This window comes from Narcine bancroftii, chromosome 2, assembly GCF_036971445.1.
Source record: "Narcine bancroftii isolate sNarBan1 chromosome 2, sNarBan1.hap1, whole genome shotgun sequence".
NCBI classification, from domain to species: domain Eukaryota; kingdom Metazoa; phylum Chordata; class Chondrichthyes; order Torpediniformes; family Narcinidae; genus Narcine; species Narcine bancroftii.
This window is the reverse complement of record NC_091470.1, coordinates 52,040,449-52,068,333: the sequence shown is the minus strand read 5'-3', so window position 1 is coordinate 52,068,333 and position 27,885 is coordinate 52,040,449. Positions and strand designations below refer to the sequence as shown.

At 40.2% G+C, this 27,885-nt stretch overlaps 1 protein-coding gene across 7 annotated transcripts in view; it reads left to right on the top strand.

Annotated features, from left to right (window-relative positions):
• The window catches only part of stxbp6 (syntaxin binding protein 6 (amisyn)), a 314,531-nt gene that overhangs the window by 210,949 nt on the left and 75,697 nt on the right, over positions 1-27,885 (top strand). For all 7 annotated transcript variants that reach the window (XR_011351231.1, XM_069916681.1, XM_069916680.1 and 4 more), the window contains one exon: positions 11,939-12,104. Coding sequence is in view for 6 of the 7 variants with exons in the window: in XM_069916681.1 (XP_069772782.1) it covers positions 11,939-12,104 (166 nt within the window). In the remaining variant the exon portion in view is untranslated. The remainder of the gene's footprint in view (positions 1-11,938; positions 12,105-27,885) is intronic.

Sequence of the window (27,885 nt, the reverse complement as noted above, 5' to 3'; positions counted from 1 at the left end):
CCAAGGCTGCCCACAAATTGGAGGATAAGCACATTGTATTTCCTCTGGGCACTTTCTAAGTAGATGGTATTAACACTGACTTTGCACTCCTGAGTCTCTCTCTTTCACTATCCCTCCTTTCCGCTAGCTCCCCACCCCCTTCCCTTCCCCCTGCTATCAGGAGCTAATCGCTCCTCCATCATCTTTTTTATCTTCTATCTTCTCACCTGTATCCACCTATTTACCATTAACCTGTGCTCTTCCCCTCCACCCCTTCCTAATTCCTCTCTCCTCCCTTCACCCCCTTCTTCCTTTCCCCCCCCCCCCCAGCATTATTTTTTTTCAGGCACTTGGAAATGGGTGTGGAAATAGTGCATATATTGCTGGTCACTTTCCGAAAGTCTTTTGTCATTAGAGCAGTTCTGACATATTGGAGGGTGGCAAAAGCCACCTGATTTCCCGAATCAGAATTTATTGTCATGAACAAGTCATGAAATTTGGTGTTTTGCAACAGCGTCATGGTGCAAACATTCATATTAGAACCATCTTATAACATTACTATTAAAAAAATGTAAATACTAGTGCACAAAAAGTAAGGCAGTGTCTTTGGTTCATTGATGATTCAGGAATCTGATGGCAGCAGGGAAGATGCTGTCCTTGTGTCACTGAGTGCTCACTTGTAGGCTTCTATACCTTTTTCCCAATGGTAGCAGAGTGAAGAGGGCATGGCCTGTGTGGTGCGGGTTTTTGAGCACACAGGCTGCTTTTTTAAGACACCGCCTCATGCAGATGACTTCAAAGGAATGAAATCTGGTGCCTGTGATGTCACAGGCTGAGTTAACAACCCTCTGGAGTTTATTCTTGCCCTGAAAGTTGGCACCTCCATATGAGGTAGTGATGCAACCAGCCAGAATGCTCTCCATGGTACAGCTGTAAAAGTTTACAAGAGTAGTCGATGACCTACCAAACTGCCTCAGATACCTCACAAGATATAGCCGCTAGCGAGTCTTCTTTGTGATTGCATCAACGTGGAGGCTCTAGGACAGATCCTTGGAGATGTTGACATCCAGGAATATGAAGTTCTTGACCCTCTCCACTACTGAGCCCTCGATGAGGACTGGTTCGTATTCCCCTGATTTCCTCCTGAAGTCCACAATCATCTCTTTGGTTTTTCTGATGTTCAGCACAAAGTTGTTGTTGTTACAGCATTCAATGAGCTGATCTATCTCCTTCCTGTATGCTTTCTCATTCCCTTTTGTGATTCTGTCAACAACTGTGGTGTCATCAGCAAACTCATAGATAGCATTGGACTTGTGCCTGGGTGTATAATGAGTAGAGCAGTGGGCTAAGCACACATCCTTGAGGTGCGCCTGTGTTAATAATCAGTGAGGAAGAGACATTGCTTCCAATTCGGACTGACTGTGGTCTTCCAATGAGAAAGTCAAAGATCCAGTTGCAGAGTGGGGTGCAGAGGCTTAGAGTTTGTAGCTTCTTGACCAGCACTGAGGGAATAATGGCACTGAAGACCGAGCTGTAGTTGATGAAGAGCAGCCATATGTATAAATTACTGTTTTTGAGTTGAGTTCCAGACCAGCAAGCCTTAATGCCAGTGACTGAGTGGAGGGGGATGTGGGAAGAGAAAGGCGAAGCTAATGCTAGAATCCATTACAAGGCATCTATTAAGAAAACACTTGGGGGGTGGGGGTAATAATAACCCGATGGGGCAAAGTCAGCATGGGAGATTGAAGAGAAACTTGCACTCAAAAAAACGTATGGATAAACTCTGCAGGTCACACAGCTTCTATAGGAAGTTTCGGATCTGAGCTTTTTGACTGCAGACTTTCCTGTTTAACTCAAAAAATGTATTTTTTTTGTAAGAAGCCAGGAGAATAGTTAAGTAAGAATCAGTGAATGTGATGTATTTGGACTTTCAGCAGACTCTTAATCTAGTTTCTTGCAAGAGGCTTGCGTAGAAAATTCAAATCTCTAGGATTGAGGATAATACATTGTGATAAATTGAAAATTAGTTGTCAGACAGGAAACAAAGAACAGAAATTGTCTTTTTTTTCTGAATGACAAGCCATAGTACACTTCAGGGATCAGTGCTTGTGCTCTTCAGCTATTCAAAATGTACCTCGATGATTGATGAAGGAAGTTAGTATTACGTCTCCAAGTTGGCAAAACACAGCTGTGGGGAGATGTGAACTGCAAGGGGAATGAGCAAGGCCACAACATGATTTTAACAAGGTGAGTAAGTGAGCAAATGTATGACAGATGAATAAATGTGAAATAATTGATTGGAAATGCAGGAAGGCAGATTGTCATCAGGACGGTGGTCAATAGGGCATCTGGTTGTTCTTGCACCTCTGTCACTGGAAAAAAGCAGTAACTCCATCCTACCAGCCACCCTGTTGTAAAAGCTTTAATTAAGAGCAAGGGTGCCTTGCAGCTGGCCAGTGTGTGCTGCTGAGACCCCATCTGGAGTTTTGGTCTCTCGAACTGAGAAAAGATGCTGTTATTGTCGAGAGAGTGGAACAAAGCTTTCCTCGACCGATTGTTGGGATGGCAGGACTGACACGAAGAAAGATTAGGTTTAGATTTACTTGAGGAAATAACATGAGAGAAGATCTCTAGCCTTCCAGAGGGACAAGGGCAAAAAGATTTGGAGATGGTTCTCATTGGCAGGAGAGTCCAAAATCCCAGTGTCTGTCTCCGATTTAGAGTATGCCAATTAGAAATGAGATTTGGAAACACTTGTTCACTGAGTGGATGGTAATGTTTTCTCTCTCCCAGCAGAGAGCAAATTATTAAATATATTCAAGGAGTAGATGGATCGAATTGTTTAATACCAAGAGATCCAGGGATATGGGAAGAAAGCATAAGAAGGGTACTGAAGCAGATGTTGAATGGTGGAAAAGCTCGGAGTTGAAATTGCTACTCTTATTGTCTATGTTCCTCTGATCCTTATGCCAGTTACTCTGTGTCTCCTGGTTTTTTACCCCTCTTGAAAGAAAGGTGAGCACTTTCTATGTATACTGTCCAGGTCTCTTGTAATTCATTCCACAAAGCTCTGCACAGCTTCAATTACAAGCCTTCTAGTTCTCGCATTGTCCTCTCAAATCTCTGCATTGGAATCTTGTTTTTCTTCTCATGAAACAGTGAAAACTATCTCCCATGCCTTGCTGTGATCCAGAGTCATATCAAGACACCCTTCTCTAAAGGGCCATATTAAACCAGATTGCTCACAACTGCAGTCTGTCTGTTTTTTTCCCCAATACTAAAACAAGATTTTATTAAAATCTCTCAGCAGCCATGTTTGGCTTTGAACTCCTTTCTCCACATTTTTATCCAGACTCCTGGCTTGTGGTTGCACAAGCATGACTTCTTCATTGTTTTATACTCTTGAATTCATTATTGCTCTTTGTAGCATGATCAAGATTATGGAATTCACCACTAACAGCAATTTTATCCATGATGAGGAAATAAGCAGTTAAATATTTCCAATATCTGGCCTGAAGAGAATGGCTTTTTGTGCTATTAAAGTCTGGTTTTGTATGCATTTGTAGACACAGACATGGCTCGATATGTATTTTTCATGGTGGTATAGCAGTGGTCAAGTGTGTTGGTTCCTCTGGTCTCGCATGTGATGTGTTGGTGGTAGTTTGTCAAACTTCTTCAGATTGGCCTGATTGAAGTCTCCCACAATTATCAGGAAGGCATCAGAATGTGCTGTCTCACGGCTATTTATCACAGTGCTCAGTCCCTCCAGTGCCAGCCTGATGTACTCTGCGACCAGAATGATGGCGGTGAACTCCCTCAATAGGTAGAATGAGCGACACTTGATCACCAGGTGTTGCAGGTCGGGGGAGCAGGTCTGGGACATAACTGTTACGTCTGTGCATCACGATGAATTGATAACACAAACGCCTCCTCCCCTGGTTTTTCCAGATACTGGTGTTTGATCAGCGCAATAGAGGGTGTAGCCCTTTGGCTGCAGTGCTGTGTCCAGAATGTCTGGGTTTAGCCATGTTTCTCTAAAGCACATCATGTGCACATCATGATGTTGAAGTCTGGCTTGGAGTTCATAAATTGTATGTTGACCAGGAGAATGGTAAGGAGTGGATGCCTCAGGTCTCAGTGTCTCAGTGTGACCTCTGCATCCACGTGGTCAGGTTGCCTCTACCTGGCTCGTGGGTCTGCTGCTGGAGTTGTTGTTGTACCTGCTGGAGCTGTTGTACCTGCTTGAGCTGTTTAAAACTCCCACAGAATTGTTCTTGTACTTGCGTGAGCTGTTTAAAAGTCCCTTGGCCCAACGGAGATTGCCGATTCTACTGATTCCAAGTGATCTTAGGACCTCCATGCTGTTGGGTAAGTTTGATTTTATGTTTATTATTTCCTTATGAGTTCTGACTAGGAATATTTGATTATTTCTGTCAGAGCTGCTCGCAAAGGGTCTCTACTATTAGGCCCCATTTTGGTGGACCTGTCAATGCCTTCCAGATTGTGAACTCTCAGTGCCTTTAAAAATCAAGTCTCCTGGTGTTGGCTTTGGTTCATCTCAAACTCTGCAGTACTTCAGAAAGTAAAATGAGGCGCAAATGTTGGAGTCAGTCGTGGAGCCTTGAACCTCTAAGTCGGCTTTGCTTTCTATCCTATCTTTGTTCTTGATTTCCCCTCATGCCTAACCATCTCTCACCCTTGTCCTTGTATCTATCATTCAACTAAACTCTACTTGTGCTGCAGCTGCCAATTTTCTGCTTGTCTTTTCCCCTTAAGCCCTTAAAAAGGTATTCTAACAATGATTTTCATTTGGATTTTATTGAGTCATGTTACGAATTAAATACTCTGTCAAATTTGAGATTGCTTTCAGTTGGGACAAAGGAACAGGACAGAACAACTATTAGCTCTCTTCTCAATACATTTATTCTTGTGAAGATCTATTAATATCGTTCATTATACTACTAGGCAACACAGATGGCTTAGCGATCAGCACAACTCTGTTACAGCGCCAGCAATTGAGACCGAGGATCAAATGTAAAGAGTTTGTACGTTCTCCCCGTGTCTGCGTGCATTTTTCTCTGGGTGCTCTGGTTTTCTCGCACCGTTCAAAACTTACCGGGGCATAGGTCAATTGGGTGTGATTGAGTGGCACAGGCTCATGGGCCAAAAGGGTCTGTAACTGTGCTGCACTTCTAAATTTAAATCCACTCATCATTCTTCTCGTATCAGATTCCAGCACTGACTTTTGTCCCTAGTTATCACCCGCTCCACCCTGCATGATTCATCTTCCTCCATCTCAACCCTCTCCTTCTCTTTCCCACTATCTGTCAGCTGCCAGTCCACTACCTCTATCTGACATCCATCTCTTCTCCCTGGTTCACCAGTCCCCAGCTGGTCCAATTCCACCCCTCCTACCCTGTCCTCATTATACCATTCTCCACACTCTCAGTTCTCATAAAGGGGCAAGCAGCATCAGTAGAAGAGAAATAAATCATCAATGTTGCCAATTGGAACCCTTCATCTCCATTTTATAGCAGGGATGTTTCTTTTAAAATGTGACACAATAATGTTCCATGCCTGAATATAGATAATGGCCACTAAAAGTATAAATCAGGAGATCAGCACGATGTTTTTAACAAGCAGCATGTCAGACTCCATGAGGAAGGGCATCATGGGCTTCATTAACAAGCAGAAGGGGGAGAAAGACATTAGGAATTGGAGGTCTTTTTCATTGTTTAACATTGACTGAAAGATCATGTCCAACTTGGGTCAAGACTGCTCTGGGACAGGTGATCCAAACAGACCAAACCTACAATTTTTCAGGCAGGATCCCCTACATGCAGGACAGGAGGGTGGACACCAAACTGTCCAGTCAGCTTGGACCAGGAGAAGGACTTTGACAAGATTATCACACATATATCATGGTCTTGCTCTCCAAAATGGACTTTGGGAGGGAATCAGAAATTGGATTAAATTGTTCTGCATAGACATCTGAAGTACAGTTGAAATCAATGTGTGGGAAACATTTTGATTCCCCATCAAGAGGCAGGTTACCCACTTTCTCCTGTCTTGTTTGTATGCTGCACAGAGCCTTTTATTGAATTAATCAGGAAGGAGCATAAAAGGCATGATGTTGCCATGCAATGGAGGTATTCATGAGAAAGTCTCCCTTTTCATGGTCAACGTCTCTATCTTCTGTTCAAGTCATGTGATCAGTCCGCAGATTGATTAGAATCTGTGGCCAGTTTGAATGGGCATCATGCGCCAAGATTAACTAGAAGAAGAGTGAGGCGATGCACTTTGGTAACTCGTCCAACCAGTCCACTATCTCCTGCAAAGTCACATTAGACAACCTGAAGGTGCTGGGAATGTGGTTCGAAGGTTCTGAGGCATCAACAAAAATTGTTCGGAGCTGATGGCGAATGTCCACCAAAATTTGGGTCTATGGGAGTGATGATCCGTCTCAATAACAGGGAAGAACCTGGTCAACAGGTGTACATATTGCTGTTGTGGCCTATTCCCTGCACCTCCCACCCTGGTGGTCACCAGAACTGTCTTCCATTTCATCTGGAATCCAAAATGAAAAGTGTTCAACAGGTGGCCACATAAAATTAACCAGAAAATGGGGGTAAGAGCATACCCAACATATCCCTCAAGCTGATTACCACCTCCATGTGTTACTGCATCAGGCTGTGTGAGGAACCAAAGTATGAGAGCACCAAGTGCTGCAATCTGCTGAGGTTCTACCTGTCTCATGTGTTGCAAAGTATGGGACTGGTCGCATTGCTTTGCAATGTCCCAGTCAGCTGGACTTTAGCAGACTGCCTATCCTTCGTAGAAAAGTTATTTCCAGGCAAACACCTTAGACCACAAGTACAACAGGCATGGTGAGCATGGAACAAGGTATCAATGGTACTGTGGGGTGCCTCCTTAGCCATATTGTCCAGATCATCTGTTGGACTGCCTCACTTCCAGAGCTCGTTGATAAGTGCCAGGACCTGGCCTTGCTGGTGGTAAGAGGAGCCCTCCTGGTCAAATCCTTCCAATACAATTGGATATCACCCACAACACATTTCCCTCTAGACTACGGTGAAGGGGAAGAGAGTCACCCACCTCTGTGGAGATAGATGCAAGGGGGTCTTTGTAACTTCATTCCTAGCGGCATCGTGTCAGAGGACTCTGATTTGCTGGGGCTGCATACAGAGACAAACATTCAGAGTTGTTGGAAGAACATCAATTCAGTGAAAGACTCCTTTTGCTCTGCCCAAAACTTGGTCTTCCAGTAAACGGAGATGTTAGAGAGGGAGTGCTGCTGACTGGCACATTCCAGGCAGCAGCAGTACATGATGAAGGATGCATTAAGGCTTGGTGCAGCAAACATGAGAGCTTTGTGGGGAATGACCACAGTCCAGGGACTTTCTACTACCAGCCATTGAGGATCTAAGGCCAGAGGGGAATCCCCTCAAACAAGGGATGAGGGGTTGGGAGGGAAGTAACTACAAGGAGCTCCAGTGGTGACAAATTAGAGGATTAATATACAGGATGTGAAAAGACTGCACTGTTTTCCTTTGAATATAGTTTTATTGTGAATTAAGTTTATTTTGGGGGGGAAAAATGTAGGAGATGGCCACTTAATTCCTTCCCTGATCAGGCGATGAGAGTTTCAGTGAGGGCTGATTAGCAAGCACTTTCTTTTATTTTCTTCCAATGTTACAATGGCAGAAAATAGACCCAATGAGTGGTTTCTCTTGTCTTGCAGTATCAGTAAACAGAATTTTTTTCCTCTGAAAATTAGTTCTTTTTTAATTAATGTTTGCTACAACCAAACTAGTTTACAACCCATAACTCCTGAACAATCCCTACAATTTGCTTTTCTCTCCCTAAATCCTATATCTGTGTCCTGAACACATTCATTTCATGTAACGTATTCAAGTTTTCATTCCTGCTTCTTCGTCTGTGTGTCTCTTTCATCTGATTTTGTTCAAATGGCTCCCTGCTTCTTTATCTGCTCATAGACACCATAGATCCTGAGTTGCCAATAAACCAAATGAAAGGCCTTGAGCAGTTGTATGAAACTCTCCTTTAGCTGAATCTGTTGAGTTTGTTAATTACAGTCCCCTTCATAATGTTTGGGACAAATAACACTTTTTCTTTATTTGCCCCTGTGGTCCACAGTTTTCAATTTGTAATCAAACGATTTACATGTAATTAAAGTACACATTCCAGATTTTATTCAAGGTAATTGGTATACATTTTGGTTTGACCAAGTAAAAATTTCAGCACTTTTTATAAATAATCCCCTCATTTTGGGGCACCATAATGTTTAGGATATTTGGCTTCACAATGAGTACTCAAGTATGTTTAATTACTTCTTTGGTACAGGTATAAGAGAGCTAGGCTTGCTTCAAAGCTTTTGATCACCTTGCCATTTTTCTACATGAGAACCAAAGTTAAAATCATATAACATTACAGCATGGTAACAGGACCGTTGGCCATTCTAGATGGTGCCAAACCATTTTTTTTTTGCCTAGTCCCGCTGACCTGCACCTAGTCCACAGCCCTCCATATCTCTCCCATCCATGTACCTGTCCAAATTCTTAAGTGTTAAAGTTGAGCCCGTATTCACCATTTCATCTGGCAGCTCGTACCACACGCGCGCCACTCCCTGTGTGAGGAAATTCCCCCTCAGGTGACCCCTAACCTTTTCCCCTTTTACCTATAATTCATGTCCTCTGGTTTGTATCTCAACTACCTTCAGTGGAAAAAGCCTATCTATATTTACCCTGTCTATCCCCCTCATAATTTAAATATCTCTATTAAATATCCCCTCATTCAGGGAATAAAGTCCTAACCTGTTTAATCTTTCCCTATACCTCAGTTCTTGAAGTCTGGGCAAATTCCTAGTAAATCTCTGCAGTTTTCTATCTTATTGATATCTTTTCTGCAGTTAGGTGACAAAAACTGGACACATTACTCCAAATTTGGCCTCAGCAATTGTATAACTTTTCCATAACATCCCAACACCTATACTTATTTCTTTCATTTATGAAGGCCAATAATGCTCTCTTTACAACACTATCCATTTGTGACACCACTTTCAGGGAATTATATATCTGTGTTCCCAGATCCCTCTGTTCTACCGCACTCCTCAGTGCCCTCCCATTTACCATGTACATCCTTTCTTGGTTCTAAAATGCAACACCTCACACTTGTGTGCATTAAATTTTATCTGCCATTTTTTCAGCCCATTTTTCTAGATAGTCCAGATCCCTCTGCAATCTTTGAAAAACTTCTTTGCTGTCCACACGCCACCAATCTTAGTGTCATCTGCAAAATTGCGAATCCAATTTACCGCATTATCATCCAAATCATTGATATAGATGACCAAGAACAATGATCCCAGTACTGATCCCTGAGGCACACCCCTAGTCATAGGCCTCCAGTCTGAGAAACAATCATCCACCACTACTCTCTGGCTTCTCCCGTTCAACCAATGTTGAATCAAGTTCACTACTTCACCATGAATACCTATCATCTGAACTTTCCTGACCAACCTTTCATGGGACCTTGTTAAGGGCATTACTAATGTCTATGTAGACAACATCCACAGCCGAAAGCCGAAATCTTTCATTAACAGAAATACAGAGGCTATACTCTGCAAGCTGCAAACCACGGCAAGCGTGGTAAGCTTTGGATCTTAGGCAGTTCCTTTATCCCTCCACACTTTGATCTTGTCATCACTCTGATGCAGGTTAATCTTGGTCTCATCTGTCCACAAGACTTTTTTCCAGAATTCTGCAGACTATTTTAAATATTTCTTGGCAAATTATTCTGGCCATCCTTTCCATGGCTAACTTGTGTAGCCTCTGTATTTCTGCTCCCGAAGTCTTCTACTGACAGTAGTCATTATATACCTACACCTGCCTCCGGAAGAGTGTTTCTGATGTGTCAGATGTGCATCCAGGGATTTTTCTTCATTATGATGAGAATTCTTCTGTCATCAGCAGTGGAGATATTCCTTCGAATATCAGTGAAGTGCCAGTTGATGAAGACGATGTAGTCAAACAATAATCATGGCTTTTATTTGACTTACATGCTTTAGCAAAGTGGCTGAGTTTCCCACAATAGCTGCAGGTAGCAAATCGAGCCAGGCACTTCTGTCTGGTGTCCCAGCTCTTATCACAGAAGTAGCATTTTTCAGGAGTCCGCCTTTTTCTTTCCTTTGGGGTTCCAGCACTCCTGGATGTTTCCTTTTCGATTTCTAGCATTTCACTGGACCGCGTGGCACTTCTCAGTGTTTTGGCTAGAGTGACTGCCCAGTCATAGGTTAAGGGCTCTATTTCCAGCAGCCTCTGTCGGATGTAACTGGAGTCAATCCCGTTGACTAAAGCATCCAGCTTCAAGGCATTGCGGTGTTGTTGCACATTGACTGCCCTGACATCACATTCGTTTGCCAGCAAGTCGAGGGCCAGTGCATAGGCAGCATCACTTTCCCTGAGTTTCTGGCGTCTAGTCAGCAACTGGTGTCGAGCAAGCACCACATTCCGTGGCACTGCATAGTAAGCAGACAGACGTTCCCGGGCTATAGCCAGAGTGGTAGCTCCTTGCATTACGATGAAAGGGACCTCGCCCAGCAGAGAGTTCAGGTGGCCCCACTGTAGCGCCTCATCGACCACGTTGTTTCGAGCTATGTAGTAATCGAAACAAGCAATCCAGTGGTTGAAAATTTCTCTGGCCCTCGGGGCAGACTGGTCGATTATCATCCGCTCTGGCTTGAGTGCTGCATTCATTTCTGCTAATAAAATTGAAGTGCCAGTTGATGAAGTAGACAAAGACGATGTGGCCAAACAATAATCATGGCTTTTATTAGCAGAAACTCATGGTACAATAATGAAAGTCAGTAGGTGCATATACAGTTATACCCAAGGGGAGTGTCCTTAACAGTAGAGATAATGCACAGCCAATGTTAGTACAGCAAGGCTCGCCAGAGGGGAGACAGGCAGCTTGGTAGACATTCACCACAACCAGTCCCTATGCGATTACTGAGCTCACCAATACCCTCTTCCTTCTTAGTGATGCTCCAAACAGTTGATTTTGGTAATCCTAAGGTTTGGATGGTGTCACTTACTGTTTTATTCTTCTTTTTCAGCCTCTTAATGTCTTTGACTCTCAGTGGTTCAACTCGGGTCCTCATATATAAAAATGGTAACTACAGACTCCAAAGGTGATCAAAAGCTTAAAAGCAAGCCTAACTCTCTTATACCTGGACTAATGAAGTAATTAAACATATCTGAGTACTTACAAACACCTGTGAAGCCAAATGTCTCCAACATTATGGTGCCCTGAAACGAGGGGACTCTGTACAAAAAGTGCTGTAATTTCTACATGGTCAAAACAAAATTTATATAAATAACCTTGAATAAAGTCTGAAATGTGCACTTTAATTACATGTGAATTGTTTGATTACATATTTAAAACTGTGGGGCGCAGGATCAAATAAAGGAAAAAAATATCTGTCTCAAACGTTATGGAGGGTACTGTATGTCCTGTGTGGTACCATTGTCCATAATTTCTAATTTGAAGATGTCCATGTTCCCAGTGCAGTCAATCTTTTACAGCCTAATCGATTCTTAGCAAGTGAGTAAATTGCCTTCAACTTGATGAACTTAAATTCTTGATGAGCATCTATTGTGACACCATAGAGAAAGTCTGAAAATTTCTTCCGTTTGTTTTTCAAGTCTCTCAATCTTTGTCAAATTTGTAATCCAGTTCGCATTAAAAGTACTGCAGCTATGCGCATATAAAATGCAAGTAATGGCAGCAGTGATGTTAACAATGCTCTAATGTTATATACATTTCAATTAGAAGTAATTACTCCACTAACCAGGTCGAATGTTGGCTCTCATTGTGTATTTACCATTCTTATAATACAAACAATTTATTAATTACTTTCTTCCAGGATTGCCCTGAATTTGACCTCGTGTTTGAGAATGCCTTTGACCAGTGGGTTGCAAACACAGCCTCCGAGAAATGTACATTCTTTCAAATCCTTCACAATATTTCTCAACGATATCTTTCAGACAAGAAGCCGGAGTTCATAAATTGTCAATCAAAAGTATTGGGAGGTAAGTTTGCATTTGTTATAATGTGACTGTTTTCACATCTGTAACTTTCACTACAGTCATCTCCTAATTAAATTGTAATTAAGATACCATCTGAAAAAAATCATTCCCATCAAAAGGATGCAAGGTGATTATGGTGCACAGCAGGAAAAGGGATTTGCTTGACCCACAGTCTGAGGGGTAAAAACATGTTTTATTTTAAACTCGTTCATTCATCACACAATGTTGAAACCTGCTGCATGTTTCTGTGACGAGGAAAACAGAGTTAACTTTTCAGACTACTCATTAGGACAATAAAACTTAGAAAGCAAATGGGTTTAAAGCTGCCACCAATCACAACCATCTTCCACTCAACATCAATGAGACCAAGGTGTTGATTATAGATCTCAGGAAGGGGAGCCCAAGGAACCATGCATTGGTGGGACAATGATAGAGAAATTTAGAACCTTCAAGTTCCACATATCAGAGGACTTTTCCTAGGGCCAGCATATCAAGGCAACCATGAAGAAGACTCATCAACGCCTAAATTTTCTAAGGAATCTGAGACAACTTAGGAGCATGTCGTTGAAGGCTCCATTGAACTTGTACAAGTGTACGGGGGAAAGTATACTGACTTGTTACCTCACAGTCTGGTTGAAAACCTGAGTGCCGAGAAATGATGCAGAAAGTGGCAAACCCAGGCAAATCCATCAAGGCACCATCCTCCCATCCTTTGAAGACATATCTACATGAGGAGCTGCCTCAAGAAGGCAACCAACATCATAAATGAGTCCCATGACCTGATCACACTCTCTTCTGGCTGCTTCCTTCAAGCAGGGTGTTAAGAAGCCTGAGATCAGCACTCCCCGAGTCAAGAACAGTTTTTTTTCAACAGCTAGCAGGCTCTTGAACTTCCCCATACTACCCTAACCATAACACTATGCCAAGACTTCTCTACACTTTTTATTACATCACATTTTTGTACTAACGACAACTGTGAATATCTAACTATCCTTTTGCAGTCTTCTTTTCTCATATGGTAATTTAATTTTCATTTATGATACATTAGTGTATTTTGCTTACCTGAAGCAAACAAGGAAAAATTTCAGTGCATTTGTACATTGTACTTGTTTAGTTAAGTTTCCAATACCTGCACCCTTTAGCTTTTCAATCAAGGTTATCGGGTTAGGTGCGAACTAATGATTAGAGTACTTGTGAGCTGAATGCCAGGGCCAGTGCTGCTTCTGTGGTATTCACATGACAGTAAAGAAGGAACATTTTTTAAAAAAAACGCAAGTGGTAAAAATATGAAATGAAAACAGAAATTGATGGAAAATCTCAGCAGGTCAGAGGGTGACATTTTTTTTCCAAAGAAAGGGACATCTTGCATTTCTAAAATAAAACTGTTCCTAAACTTGGATGGCCCAAAAGCTTTACAGCCAACAACATTTTTATTGTGATGTAGAAAATGTGCTGCAACTTGCACACTGAAAACAGTAAAATGATAATGTTCAAATAATTGTGACAATGAACAAATAACCATGGGCGGCACGGTTAGCATTGCGGTTTGCGCAATTCTTTTACAGTACCAGCGACCTGGGTTCGAATCCAGTGCTGTCTGTAAGGAGTGTGTACATTCTTTGCATGGGTTTCCTCCAGGTGCTCACGTTTCCTCCAGGTACTCACGTTTACTCCCACACTTAAAAAACATGTAGGCTAATTGAGGTAATTGGGCGGCACAAGTTTTTGGGTTGGAATGGCCAGATATCATGCTGTATATCTAAATTGAAAATGTAAAAAAAAAAATCCATGTCAATTAATTTTCAGGGAAAAGTCTGTGAAGATGCTGGTGAAACTTGCCTGCTCCCTGAATTCATGCAGTTTTTTTTTTGGCAATTATCTGATAAAGCAACAAAATTATGAGGTAATACATCAAAAAGACTGAATGATGGGACTTGGAGATGCAATGGGTTTGAAAGAGAGAGCACAGTCATTAAACTGAGTTCGATAAATGCAGTCTTATTTTTGACATCTGTTCAATGCAGAAAATAGAAATACTATATAAAGGAAGACAAGGTTAACAGTGTGACATAAATCCTTATGAAATAGCTCAGGATGAAGCAGATGGAAAGTAAGAGGCCTTGTTAGATTCAACACCAAACAAGAATGGAAGGGCAGTGAAAAAGATTAATGGGATGTCAAATTGTAGAATTCAAATCCAAGAGGTAGTGATTAAACAGTGCATTGCTCTTGTGAAACCACGCATCCAATTCTGTTCTGGAAGGAATGAGACATTCTCATTTTGGAGGAAGTCCAGAGTGCAGTTATTAAGTTAGTTCATTGTTTCAGGGAATTGAATAATGAGGAAAAATGGGAGAAAGTTGGACTTTTCAGCTTTGAAGTCAGCTTTTGATCTTTGAGGTATGTGAGATATATAAGCATTAAAAAGCTAGATTAATATATTGATTAGGCTTCCAAGCGTATACAGAGGTAAAATGGATGCCCTTGAAATCTTTGAAATATTGGAGTGGCTTTAGTAGGGGTTGCTGAGACCTTACTTTTCTTGATTATGCACTTCAAATGAACCAAGTGGGGTTCCTTTGTAATGTTATGCTGTGAATTTGAGTCTGAATCCATCGTTCCTGCTCTGAAAATGACTTTTTTTTAAGCAAGCATCAGAAACCAATAAACCAATAATATAAGACCGCAAGAAATAGCAGCTAAAATAGACTACTCATCCCATCAAGTCTGCTCCGCCATTAAATCATTTTCCCATTCAGCCTTCTCCCCATATCCTTTGATGTCCTGGCTAATCAAGAATCTATCAATCTCTGCCTTAATACCCAATAACTTGGCCTTCATAACTGCCTTGAGCAACAAATTCTGCAGATTCATCCCCTCTGGCTAAAGAAATTCCTCACAGATCTCTGTTCTAAGTGGACGCCCTTCATTCTGGAAGTTGTGTCCTTTTATATTACTTGACTCTCCCACCACCAAAACAACCTTTCCATCTTTCTACAGCTACTCAATCCATACCTTTCAGCATTCAAAAGTTTCAATTAGATCTTCCCTCCTTCTCAAATTCCAGCGAATACTGTCCAACGGCTGTCAAATCCTCCTCACATGATATCCCTTTAATTCCTAGAATTATCCTTTTATACCTCCTCTGAACCTCTCCAACATACATCAGCACATCCTTTCTTAGATGAGGAGCCCAAAACTGCTCGCAATACTCTGTGAAGTCTTACCAGTGCCTAATAAAGCCTCCAAATCACATTCCTGCTCTTTTATTCTATTCCTCTTGAAATGAGTGCCAGCATTGCATTTGTCTTCACCACTGACTCAACTTTCAAGTTTACCTTCAGGCTATCCTGCACAAGAACACCCTATCCCTTTGCATCTGGGTATTTTCAATTTTCTCCCCATTTAGAAAATAGTCTTCCCATTTATTTTTTTGACCAAAGTACATGACGGTACACTTTCCAACATTGTATTTCATTTGCCACTTCTCTGCCCATTTTCCTAATTTTTTTTAAAGTAATTTTTTAGTTTTCACACTGTGTACCATATCAACCAAAATATATACAAACATTTCTTATTAAATATACACAGTGGTATTTTCTCACTTTTTTACACCCTACCCTCCCCCCCTTCCCACCCCTCTCCAAAACCAATAAATATTCAACATATACAATACAATAAAACCATAAAACAATATCTTCACACAATGAAAAATAAACAAGAAAAATGTGTCATCTACTTTTACAAGTCATTTTGTCTTCTTATCATTTTAGGGGGTGGAGGACCAAGGCAAACCCTCTCTGTTGTGTTCCATGTACGGTTCCCAAATTTGTTCAAATAATGTGACTTTATTTTTTAAATTATATGTTATTTTTTCCAATGGAATACATTTATTCATTTCCATGTACCATTGCTGTATTCTCAGGCTCTCTTCCATTTTCCAAGTTGACATTATACATTTTTTTGCTACTGCTAAGGCTATCATAATAAATCTTTTTTGCGCTTTATCCAATTTGAGGCCTAATTCCTTACTTCTTATGTTACTTAGAAGAAAGATCTCTGGATTTTTTGGAATGTTATTTTTTTTGTGATTTTATTTAATATCTGATTGATCATCCCAAAACATTTTCACTTTTGTACATGCCCAAATTGTATGTAATGTTGTTCCAATTACCTTCTTACAGTGAAAACATCTATCTGATAATGTTGGATCCCATTCTTTTAACTTTTGAGGCATGATATATAGCCTGTGTAACCAATTATACTGTATCATGCGTAACCTTGTGTTTATTGTATTCTTCATAGTTCCAGAACATAACTTTTCCCATGCGTCATTTTTTATCTTTATGTTTAAATCCTTTTCCCACTTTTGTTTAGGTTTATAGCTTATTTCATCATTTTCTTTAACTTGCAGCTTGTTCGATATATGTATATATTCGTTATAAATCTTTTAATTATCATTGTGTCTGTAATCAAATATTCAAAGCTGCTTCCTTCTGGTAATGTCAAGTTGTTTCCCAATTTATCCTTTAAATAAGCTTTCAGTTGATGATATGCAAACATTGTACCATGAGTTATTCCATATTTGTACTTCAACTGTTCAAATGTTAATAAATTATTTCCCAAAAAACAACTTTCTATTCTTTTGATTCCTTTTCTCTCTCATTCTCTAAAGTAAAGATTATCTATTGTAAAAGGGATTAGTGGATTTTGTGTCAATAACAATTTTGGTATTTGGTAATTTGTTTTTTTTCCTTTCTAAGTGGACCTTCTTCCATATATTAAGTAAATGATGCAATACTGGTGAGCTTTTATATTGCACCAGCTTTTCATCCTACTTATAAAGTATATGTTCTGGTACCTTCTCCTCTATTTTATTTAGTTCTATCTTAGTCCAGTCTGGTTTTTCCCTTGTCTGGTAAAAATCTGATAAATACCTTAATTGTGCGGCTCTATAATAATTTCTAAACTTTGGTAACTGCAAACCACTTTGGTTATACCTCTCTGTTAATTTATCTAACACTACCCTTGGTTTTCCCCCTTTCCACAAGAATTTCCTAAGTTAATTAAAGAATTTCTCTGTTAAGGGAATTGGTAACGATTGAAATAAATATTGTATCCTTGGGAAAATATCCATTTTAATGCAATTTACCCTCCCTATCAATGTTAGCGGTAATTCTTTCCAATGTTCTAAGTCTTCCTGCAATTTCTTTATTAGTGGCTGATAATTTAGTTTGTACAAGTGGCTTAAATTATTATCTAACCTGATCTCTAGGTATCGGATTGCTTGTGTTTGCCATTTAAATGGTGATTCTTTTTTAAATTCTGTATAATCCGTGTTACTCATTGGCATCACTTCACTTTTATTTGCGTTGATCCTGTACCCCGATATTTCTTCATACTCCTTCAATTTCTTATGTAATTCTTTTATTGATATTTCTGGTTCTGTTAGGTATACTATGATGTCATCTGCAAATAAGCTGATTTTATACTCCTTCTCCTTTATTTTTATCCCTTTTATTTTATTTTCTATTCTTATCAGTTCTGCCAAAGATTCTATTGCTAAGGCGAACAATGAGGGGGAGTGTGGACATCCCTGTCTAGTTAACCTACTTAATTTAAATTGGCTTGATACATATCCATTTACTGTTAACTTTGCCAATGGTCCATTATACAATGCTTTAATCCAATTAATATATTTTTCTGGTAGATTGAACCTCAGTAATACTTTAAATAAATAGTTCCACTCTACTCTGTCAAAGGCTTTTTCTGCGTCTAAAGCAACAGCCACTGTTGGCTTCTTATTTCCTTGAACTGCATGAATTAGATTAATAAGTTTACAGACATTATCCGCTGTTCGTCTTTTCTGAATAAATCCAGTTTGATCTTGTTTTACTATTTTTGGTACACAATCGGCCAATCTGTTTGCTAATAATTTTGCTATTATTTTATAATCTGAGTTAAGTAGAGATATTGGTCTATATGATGCTGGTGTTAATTGATCCTTCCCCGTCTTTGGATTTACTGTAATTATTCCTGTCTTACATGAATCTGGCAAGTTTTGCGTTTCTTCTATCTGGTTCATTACTTCCAGGAGAGGAGGAATTAATAACTCTTTAAATATTTTATAGAATTCTATTGGGAATCCAATCTCTCCTGGCGTTTTATTGTTCGGCAGCTTTTATAACATATCCTGTACTTCCTCTATTTCAAATGGTTTTATCAGTTTGTTTTGTTCCTCTTCTTGCAATTTTGGCAGTTAAATTTTAGCTAAGAACTCCTCTGTTTTATCATCTTGCCCCTCGTTCTCAGTTTGATACAATTGTTCATAAAATTCCTTGAAGTTTTCATTAATCTCTGTTGGGTTATATGTAATTTGTTTGTCCTTTTTCCTTGAAGCCAATACAGTTCTTTTAGTTTGTTCTGTTTTAATTTGCCAGGCTAATGTGTTTTTTCTCCCAGTTCGTAATACTTTTGCTTTGTTTTCATTATATTCTTCTCCGTACGTTTGTAATGTTTTGTATTTTTTTTTTGTCCTCCAATTCTCTCTTTTTCATTATATCATCCCTTTTTACTAGTTCCTTTTCTGTACTTACTATCTCCCTTTCCAACTGCTCTATTTCCTGATTGTAATCCTTTTTCATCTTAGTTACATAATTTATTTTCTGCCCTCTAATGAAAGCTTTCATTGCATCCCATAATATAAATTTGTCTTTCACTGATTCCGTGTTTATTTCAAAATATGTTTTAATTTGGTGTTCAATAAACTCTCTAAATTCCTGCCTTTTAAGTAACATGGAGTTTAACCTCCATCTGTATGTTCTCGGTGGGATGTCCTCCAGTTCTTTTGCTACTAACAGGGGTGAATGATCAGATAGTAGTCTAGTTTTATACTCAGTTTTATTAACTCTCCCTTGAATATGGGCTGACAAAAAAAAATATCAATCCTTGAGTATGTTTTATGCCTACTCGAATAATATGAATATTCCTTCTGTCTTGGGTGCTGCTTCCTCCATACATCCATAAGTTTCATTTCCTGCATTGATTTAACCATAAATTTGGCTACTTTATTCTTTTTGCTTGTCTTTTGTCCAGTTTTATCCAACATTGGATCCAAATTAAGGTTAAAATCCCGTCCTATCAATATATTTCCTTGTGTATCTACAATCTTCAAAAAAATATCAAAATAACTTTTGATCCTCCTCATTAGGTGCATATATATTGAGCAAATTCCAAAATTCTGAGTATATCTGACACTTTATCATTACATACCTCCCTGCTGGATCTATTATTTCCTCCTCTATTTTGATTGGTACATTTTTATTAATTAATATAGCTACACCTCTAGCTTTTGAATTTTATGATGCTGCCGCTACGTGTCCTACCCAGTCTCTCTTTAATTTATGATCCACTTCAGTTAGATGCATTTCCTGCACAAATGCTATATCTATTTTTTTTTCTTTTTATGTAAATTTAATAGTCTCTTCCTTTTAATTTGGTTAAGTATTCATTTAATGTTTATGGTCATATAGTTCAGCGTGGCCATCTGATATCTTGTTTACACCTCATTTCTGCTTCCTCACCACCTCCATCCCCCTTTTCCCCATTCTCATCTCTCAGTTTTCCCTTTTTAAACTCAATGTATGACAACACATTTAAAATGTAAAATACTCCAACAATTCCCACACCCAATATTACCTTAACCCCAAATGCCCCCCCCCCTCTCTGAGTTGCCCCTTATCCCTTGCTGGGCAACCACAACTCCCCTTTCCATTTGGATTGCGATCTTGCTCGCAAACGTCAACTAATTTTGCAGTGACGGTTATTCTCTCCCCACCAACCCCTCCCCCAAAAACACTTTTATTTTACACATATAACAAGGCTCTCTCTTTTTTCCCCTACTTCCTTCCTTCCCTTCTCTTTTCCCTCTTTAGTTCTTCACATATACATTGTTTTTACATCTTTATATATACTTTATCACCGTTCTTCATTCTTATTACATCGTTTCATCTCTTCTTCTGTCCTGCAAGCATTCTGCAAATTCTTGTGCTTTCTCTGGATCCGAGAACAGTCAGTTTTACTCCTCGGGTATAAATATTTTAAGCACAGCTGAATGTCTTAACATGAATTTATAATCTTTTTTCCATAGGATCGATTTTGCTGTATTAAACTCCTTCCTCTTTAAGAGTTCAAATCTTATGTCTGGGTAAAAAAATATTTTTTACCCTTGTATTCCAATGGTTTATTGTCTTCTCTAATTTTATTCCTTGCTCGTTCCAGTATATTTTCTCTTATCATGTATCTCAAATATTTTACTAAGATGGATTTTGGTTTTTGATGTATCTGCAGTTTCGGTGCTCGTCTTCTGTGTGTCCTTTCTATTTCCGTTCCTTCCTGCATTTCTGTCATTCCCAGGACCTTTGGGATCCATCCTTTTATAAATTCCTTCCTAACTGTGCCTTCTTCACCCTCCTTCAGGCCCACTATTTTTATGTTGTTTCACCTACTATAATTTTCCAACATATCAATTTTCTGAGATAACAACTCTTTTGTCTCTTTAATATTTTTGTCACTTTCTTCCAATTTTCCTCTTGTCGTTTACTTCCATTTCTACAGCCGTTTCTCGTTCTTCCACATTTTCTATTCTTTTCCCTATTTCTGCCATGACTAGTTCTAATCTTTGCATTTTATCTTCTGTTCTTTTCATTTTTCTTTTAATTGCATTAAATTCTAATGACAACCATTCTTTTAATGCTCCCATTTGTTCTTCAAAAAAAGCTTTATCTATATTCTGTCCATCTGTTTTACCTTCTATTTCTTGTGAAGATCTTGGTCTTCTTCCTCCTCTTCTGTGTCTGTACCTGTGTTTGTGTCTTCTTCCTCTTTGTACTTGTATCTCTTCTGATTTTCCTGATGAGTTGCTTGTATCACTTTGTCGGGCCTCTTCTTGCTGGGCCTCTTGCTGTTTGTCGTCCCCTACTGCGCTGCTCATCTGTCGGGCCTCCTGCTGCTGCTCCTCTTGCCATTCACCCCGTCGACTTTCTTTCTCGCCTGGTACCTCACTCCCTCTCCTGCCGCCTTCTTCATCTTCCAGCTGAGAGCCTTGGTGTCGGGCGTCCCTCAGCTGGTCAAGCTGTGGTTGCCCGCTCCTCGGCTGAGCCCCCCTCCCATCTGTGTTTTCTTTTACCTTTGATTGCGCACTGCTCATATATGACTCCTCGTGCATGCGCAGTTGTTGTGCACTTTTGTTTTGCTCAGAGAGCCATTTTTGCAGTACACCGGTCAGAGGTTTGCAACTCCGCAGGGCTGGCATCTCGGAGAACTGACTTTCTTCGCCACCACGACTCCCTCTTTCTTCGTGCAGGTAAGGCCTTCTTCTTTCTTTTCCAGTGACTTTTCTTCTTTTTTTTCCCCGTTGTTTTTACTTTTTCCTTCTTGGGTGCCATCTTCTTCCTCTTCTCTGTAACTTTATCTTCTATTTCTTATATTTTATATTTGTTGAACTTTGTCTTTTCTTGACTTTTTTTCTGGAGAGGGCCACTACTCCATCACATGACTCCTTCCCCCCCCCCCTCCATTTTCCTAATCTAAGACCTTTCATAGCCTCCCTGTTGCCTCAATATTAGCTGCTCCTACATGTACCTTTGTATCATCTACAAACCTGGCTTCAAAGCTATTCATTCTATAATCTAAATCATTGATTTACAGCATAAAAAGATGCAGCCCACATCAACTCCTATGGAACACCACCAGCAACCGGCAGCCAACCAGAATATGATCCCTATATTCTGACTCTCTGCTTCCTGCCAATCGGCCAATGCTCTAACCACACTCTCATCTTTCCTGTTATACCATATGCTCTTGTTAAGTAGCCTCATGTGCGACACCTTGTCAGAACGGTTCTTAAAATCCAAATACGCAACATCCACTGCATTTCCTTTATCTAGTCTGCTTGTCACTGCTGGGTTTAAAGCAAAAGTGAAAGCAAATTGGGCAAAAGCTTTGGAGTGATGTGTTGCATGGTGCACTCTTATCTGTATAAACCAGAGGCTACACACACCCTCCCACCCACGTCAATTTTACTTGGTTTTCATGCCCAACAATATATCAACCTCCCCATAAAGAACATTTCTTTAAGGAACATGTATTTTGTGAATAGTTAGGGCATTTTTACAGCTGACTCTCAAGGACTGAAGAAGCAAGGAAGTAGAGTACAACTCCTGACCATCTGAAATGGTCGGGACCACACCTACATCTGATAAACGTTTTTTTCAGAGAACTGGTCATTTTTTTAAAAATAGCCCAGTAGCAACAGCAAATTGTATCAATGGTTTAAAAAACAGCAAGGGAATGCTTTTTAAGCATAAAAACAATGTTTAATTCTCATCAAAAATAAATTCTGGCCACCACCAATTTAGGATACTGACCAACTCTACTGCTGCCAGTCCCCAAGAGGCTTCCCAGGCTGGTGGAGCATTCACTGGCGAGTTGGCGGGCTCCTTTCTCCTCGGGCATTGAAGTCTCCTGGCTCCCGAGTCGCAACTCTGAATCCTCCCCTAAGCCTTTCGTACACACACACCAGGGAGTGCAGTGTGTATGTGCAGTAGTAGGCCGAGGGGAGGGTTCGGAGTTGGGAGCTCCATTGTGCTGAGAAGGGAGGGAAGGGAAGAGAGAGAAAGAAGTGGTGAGGGAGAGAGCGAAGGGGTGAGGAAGTGGAGAGGAGGGAATGCCACTGAGCCTGAGGTCCCGCTCTTGCCCGGGAGGCCACACTCCTTGATGACACCGGGTCAAAGGATTCTTTGGACTGCTTGCGGCTGGGAGACAGTGGCAGCATGCAGTTTGAGAGGGAGGGTTGGAGAGAAAAGTCAAAAGGGGGAAGGTAAAGAAATGGAAAGAGAGGGGAGGGAGTTACCTGAAATGAGGACAATCGTCGTTCTAATTTCATGTCGATTTAATTTTTTTAAATCTGTGATGTCTGTTCGGCTCCAAAAAAAATTCAAATAGTGAAGATTTATGATTTGTTTCAGATATTCTCATTTATCTGAAATTCTTTTAAAAATTTGGGTAAATGAGAATTTTGGAGAATCCAATTTTAGATTATCAGAGTTGTACTGTAATTCATTTTGGCCTGCTATTTGCTTGGCACAGTGTGCAGATTCCTTTAATTTTTTTGAAAAACATTTGAAAGACAAGTACTATTGACAATGTGCAACCAAATGTGAGATTTCCTTCCAGGTATTGTACTCGTGGGGGGCATTTCAAATTCTGTGTGTTTATGGAATATTCTTTTCAGTTTGTATCTGTCAAGACCAGGAAATGTTATTTGATTTTCAGTGAAAGATGAGTACTTGGTTGTTTTAAATAAAATCTTCAAAATGTTCTGGTATCAATATGAAGACTCTTACTGTGATGGAGTTGTATAATTATACAGCATGAAGCAGCCCAATCTGTACCCTTCTGAATGAATTACATATCCCAGCTCTTGATCAACACCTATGCTCATTTAAATAAGTTTTAAATGTTGTTAGAAACCCAGCTTCAACCACTCTCTCAGTGGATTCCAGGTATTCATCACTCGTTGGGTTAAGAAAGTCCCCCTCATACCCCAGCTAAATCTCTTCTTCCTCATTTTGAATCTGTCTCCTAGTTTTATCTTTGTCTGATATGGGAAATTTTTTCGTGCAGCCTATCCATAGTTTTATATCCCTTAGTCACATTCCTGTTGAATCACCTCTGTTCCAGAGATCAAACCTCACTTGTCCAGTATTTCCTCGCATAGTATTTCCTCGCAACTGCACTGTCCATTTCAAACATTTTCCTTCCTCATTCAAGGATCTCTGAACTTGTCCTCCAAGGTCCCTCTGTACATCAGTATTCCCCAAGATCTGACTTTCCACAGTGTATCCTCTTTCAAAATGCATCACCTCACTCTTAAACTCCACGTTCGATTTTATAGCCCTTTTCACCAACACATCGATATCTCTCTGCAGCCAATTACAACTTTCCACACCTGCAACAACTCCGCCAGTCTTTGTGTCATTCGCAAATTTACCAAGACTGTGTCCGCAGTCGGGAAGGTGACGTGAAGATAAAATGACCTGGCCCCTCTGTTTAGCAGCATTATGGCTTTGTTTTTATCTGTTTCCACTAACTGCAGTAATAGTGATTCCAGTTCACCCTCAGACCTCAGGAACAGCATGACTGTTTTAAAGACTAATGCAAAAGTGTTCACAATATCAATTTTAATTCCACCTATTTCTTAAAATAAATTAATTTATTCCAGATTAAAAATGCAGATATCAGTAAGGGTGACTCTTCATGACACAATGGGACTTGTTGAAGACCTGTGTGGTTTAATAAACTTTTTAAGAGGCAAGTTGCCCTTGTAAGTTGGTCTGTGTTGAATCTAGAATCTCTGCAATTGACTAAAGTTACCATCTTAAAGTGACTCTGTAAACCAGACCCACAATGCAAGTAGTGGTATATTTATCAAATTAACTGGAATAATTCAGCAAGTTGGCATATCACCAGCATTTCAAGACCATTCGGAAATGAGCACTTTGTCAGTGTCCTGTAAATAAATACATATAGGCCTTTTTTTTCCCAATTAAACCCCACACATTGATAAGGTGACATACAGTGGTTGAAGACACCAGACTGTAGATGCTGGAATCTGGATCAAAGAACAATCTGTTAGTGCAGCTCAGAAGGTTAGGTAGTATCTGTGGAAGCAGAAGGGTGATTGGATTGCAGCCTGACCTGCAGCATTGTAATGGAGGATTTAGACCATGGTTTTGCTTATACAAGGCTGAGTATCAGTAACCTACTTTGAGAATAATATATGAATCAGCAGACATAATCTAATTTACACCATGAGGCTCAGAGATGCAGTTGTCTTTTGTTGGTCGCAAACTGTCAGGAGACCTTGAAGATAAGTAAACCATTTATTCAAAGTGTTTAGGTATGAGTCAACAATGTTTGGGTAATATAAGCCATGGTCCCGCTGTTGAAGTTTCAGACTCTCTGAGGGGTGGAAAAGTCTCTCAGCAAGAAGAAGAACTTCTAGAGTCCAGCCAATGTCCCGGTCGGGGAGGTGGAGAAGCTGCTACCGGCGCCCCGACAACCCACTACAAGTGTGTGGTCATTGCCTTGCTTTAGCAGTTGGGACCAGTCCAGGCATTGATAAGTATAATTGGGAAGGGCTTTCATATTGTAGTTTAAAATCAGCTTTAGATTTAGTAATAAAGATTTGTATAAACTGAAGTGCTCTCAGCATGTGTCTCTTTTTTTTTCGGTGACCAATCTAAAACAAACAAAGTGAGAGGTACAAATTTACCCAGGACAATTGGCGTAGTCGGCAGGATCAGTTTGCCTTTACCTGGAAGGGGCGCCAGTATACCTTCACCCGCTTCCCTCAGGGCTATGTACACTCTCCCACTATTTGCCACAGCCTAATTGCCTGTGATTTGGAGGCGGTGCCAGTATTGCCTTCTCTCTCGATTCACCATTATATTGATAATGTGATGATCCAAGGGGCCACGGAAGAGATGGTACAGGAAGGTATGGAGAATGTCCAAGATACCCTGATGCAAAGAGGATGGGCCATTAACCTCACCAAGGCGCAGGGCCCATCCCAGATGGTTATTTTCCTTGGAATTCAGTGGCATGCTGGAGAACAGGTTGCCGTGCCAGACTGTATGGGTAAATGTTACGTCCTAGTAATGGTTGACACCTTTTTTGGCTTTGTTTTTGCTTTTCCCACCAAGACGGCTGACCAAGCTAGCACTATCCAAGGACTAAACCATTTAATTACTCGTTATGATGTACCAGAGGAGATTCAGTGTGATAATGGCTCGCACTTGTCCGGAAAGGTTAGGCAGTATCTGTGGAAGCAGAAGGGTGATTGGATTGCAGGTCGAGGCCCTGCATCAGAGCTAAGTGAACAGAGGGAAGGTGATCAGTACATTGAAGTGAGAGGGAGATTTGAAACAGAGTCTGGTAGGTAATAGATGGAACCAGATGATGGGCAGATAGATCCGAGTAAGGGATGCCTGACCTGCAGCATCCATGGAGGCAACTCATGAGCAGGAAACATTCCTGACCTTGGCCCATCACTTAAAGTCAACTCCTCTTCCTCACCTTTGCTTTTACTCTCACTACCAGCTTTTCTCCTATTTTTTGTCTGGTCAGATGTGCAGCGATTGTACAGTGGCCACTCTTTAAGAACTTACTTGTGGATAGCAACATTATTCAATCCTGAAAGGCATCACAGTCGATGCACACCACACTGCACCATGTTCTCTATCAATGTTTTTCAGTCTACTTTCTGGCAGGATGTACATGGCAGAGTAGCATTTGGAACACTACACAATTGCTTTCTATGTGAATGAGTGTAATATCATACTTTTGCCACAGTGTCCACTCCTTAACAGCTCAAACTGTTGCCGATATGCTTTGCTGAGGGGAATAATGTGAGTATTTCTGTGGAATTTCCAATAGTATGTTAGCTAAGATAAGCTAAGCCAAGGAAAGACCAAGAGTTCTAATGGCAGTTTGATCAAATGCTCATTCCTATCTCCTCATGTTTAAGAGTCCACAACAAAGTATGTGTCCACTTCAAAATATCTCGAGGTACTTTGGAGCATTTGCACACAATGAACAAAATTTAACAATGAACATTGTAAAACTTGGTCAAAGTTGGTAAATCATAAAAGCAGAAAAAAGACAAGTGAACAAAACAGGTTTGGAGAGGTCATTCTAGAGCCAGGGGTCTTGAAGTGGTGGAACAGTTAATTCAAGATTGTTGAGGAGAACAGAATTGGAGGAGCACATATTTTACAGGTTTGTAAGGGTAGATAAGATTAATAGTTGGGCAGGGAAGGCATGACTTGAACACTTTAAACTGGGGCTTCAAGTTCCTGGAGGTAACTAACATTATCAACACACATTATCAGCAGGTGATTGTTTCAGTTATAGTTCACTGCCCACTTGAGGGAATGCACTGTCTGGGAACCGGTCACTTTGAATGTACTGTGAGAATAATAATGTGGTAGATAAGTCAGCGAGAATACAAGTCTATTGATCAAAAGACCTCAATTCAAATCCAACCAAAACTGCATGTGAGTTTTATTTCAGAAAATTGAATAAATTTTAAATAAAAGCTAATCACAATGAGCACAGAATCTTTGTTTTTATGGTGTGTCATTCATATCCAGTAGAGAATCTGGCAGATTTGCCATGTATGATCGATATTTGCCATGTATAATCAATATGTGACTCTCAACTTCCAGTTCAGTTTTGGGATAAATAACCATGAACAGTAAATGATATAATTACCAGTGACTTCATATGGCATGAAGAAAGCAATCAGTATTCCAATTGGTGTGTTCCTCACCTATGCTGAACCTCTGTCTCTGAGCAATCCAGCAATCACCTGGTGATCCACGACCATATCACTACTGACCCAGCTCACGAAGATTTTAGTGCTTAAGATTAAGCTTAGAACTAGAAATGTTCTTTTCATCCTCTCTGATCAACCTGTTTGGTTGGTTGAAGAAAAGAGATCCTCAGATCATAATTTTTCAGTTAGGCTAGCATATATTTGTTGAAAGGATGAGGGGAAAGAGCAAATGATGCAGTGATAATTCTGGGCAGATATGATTGTTGCTGCTTGATTTCCAGTACTCAGCCAATAGCCAGTGTGGCTATTTAAATGGTTTGTGTCTCTATGTTTTGGGTATTTTTTGAACCCCTACTTCGACTTTTCAACAATGATGACTCATTA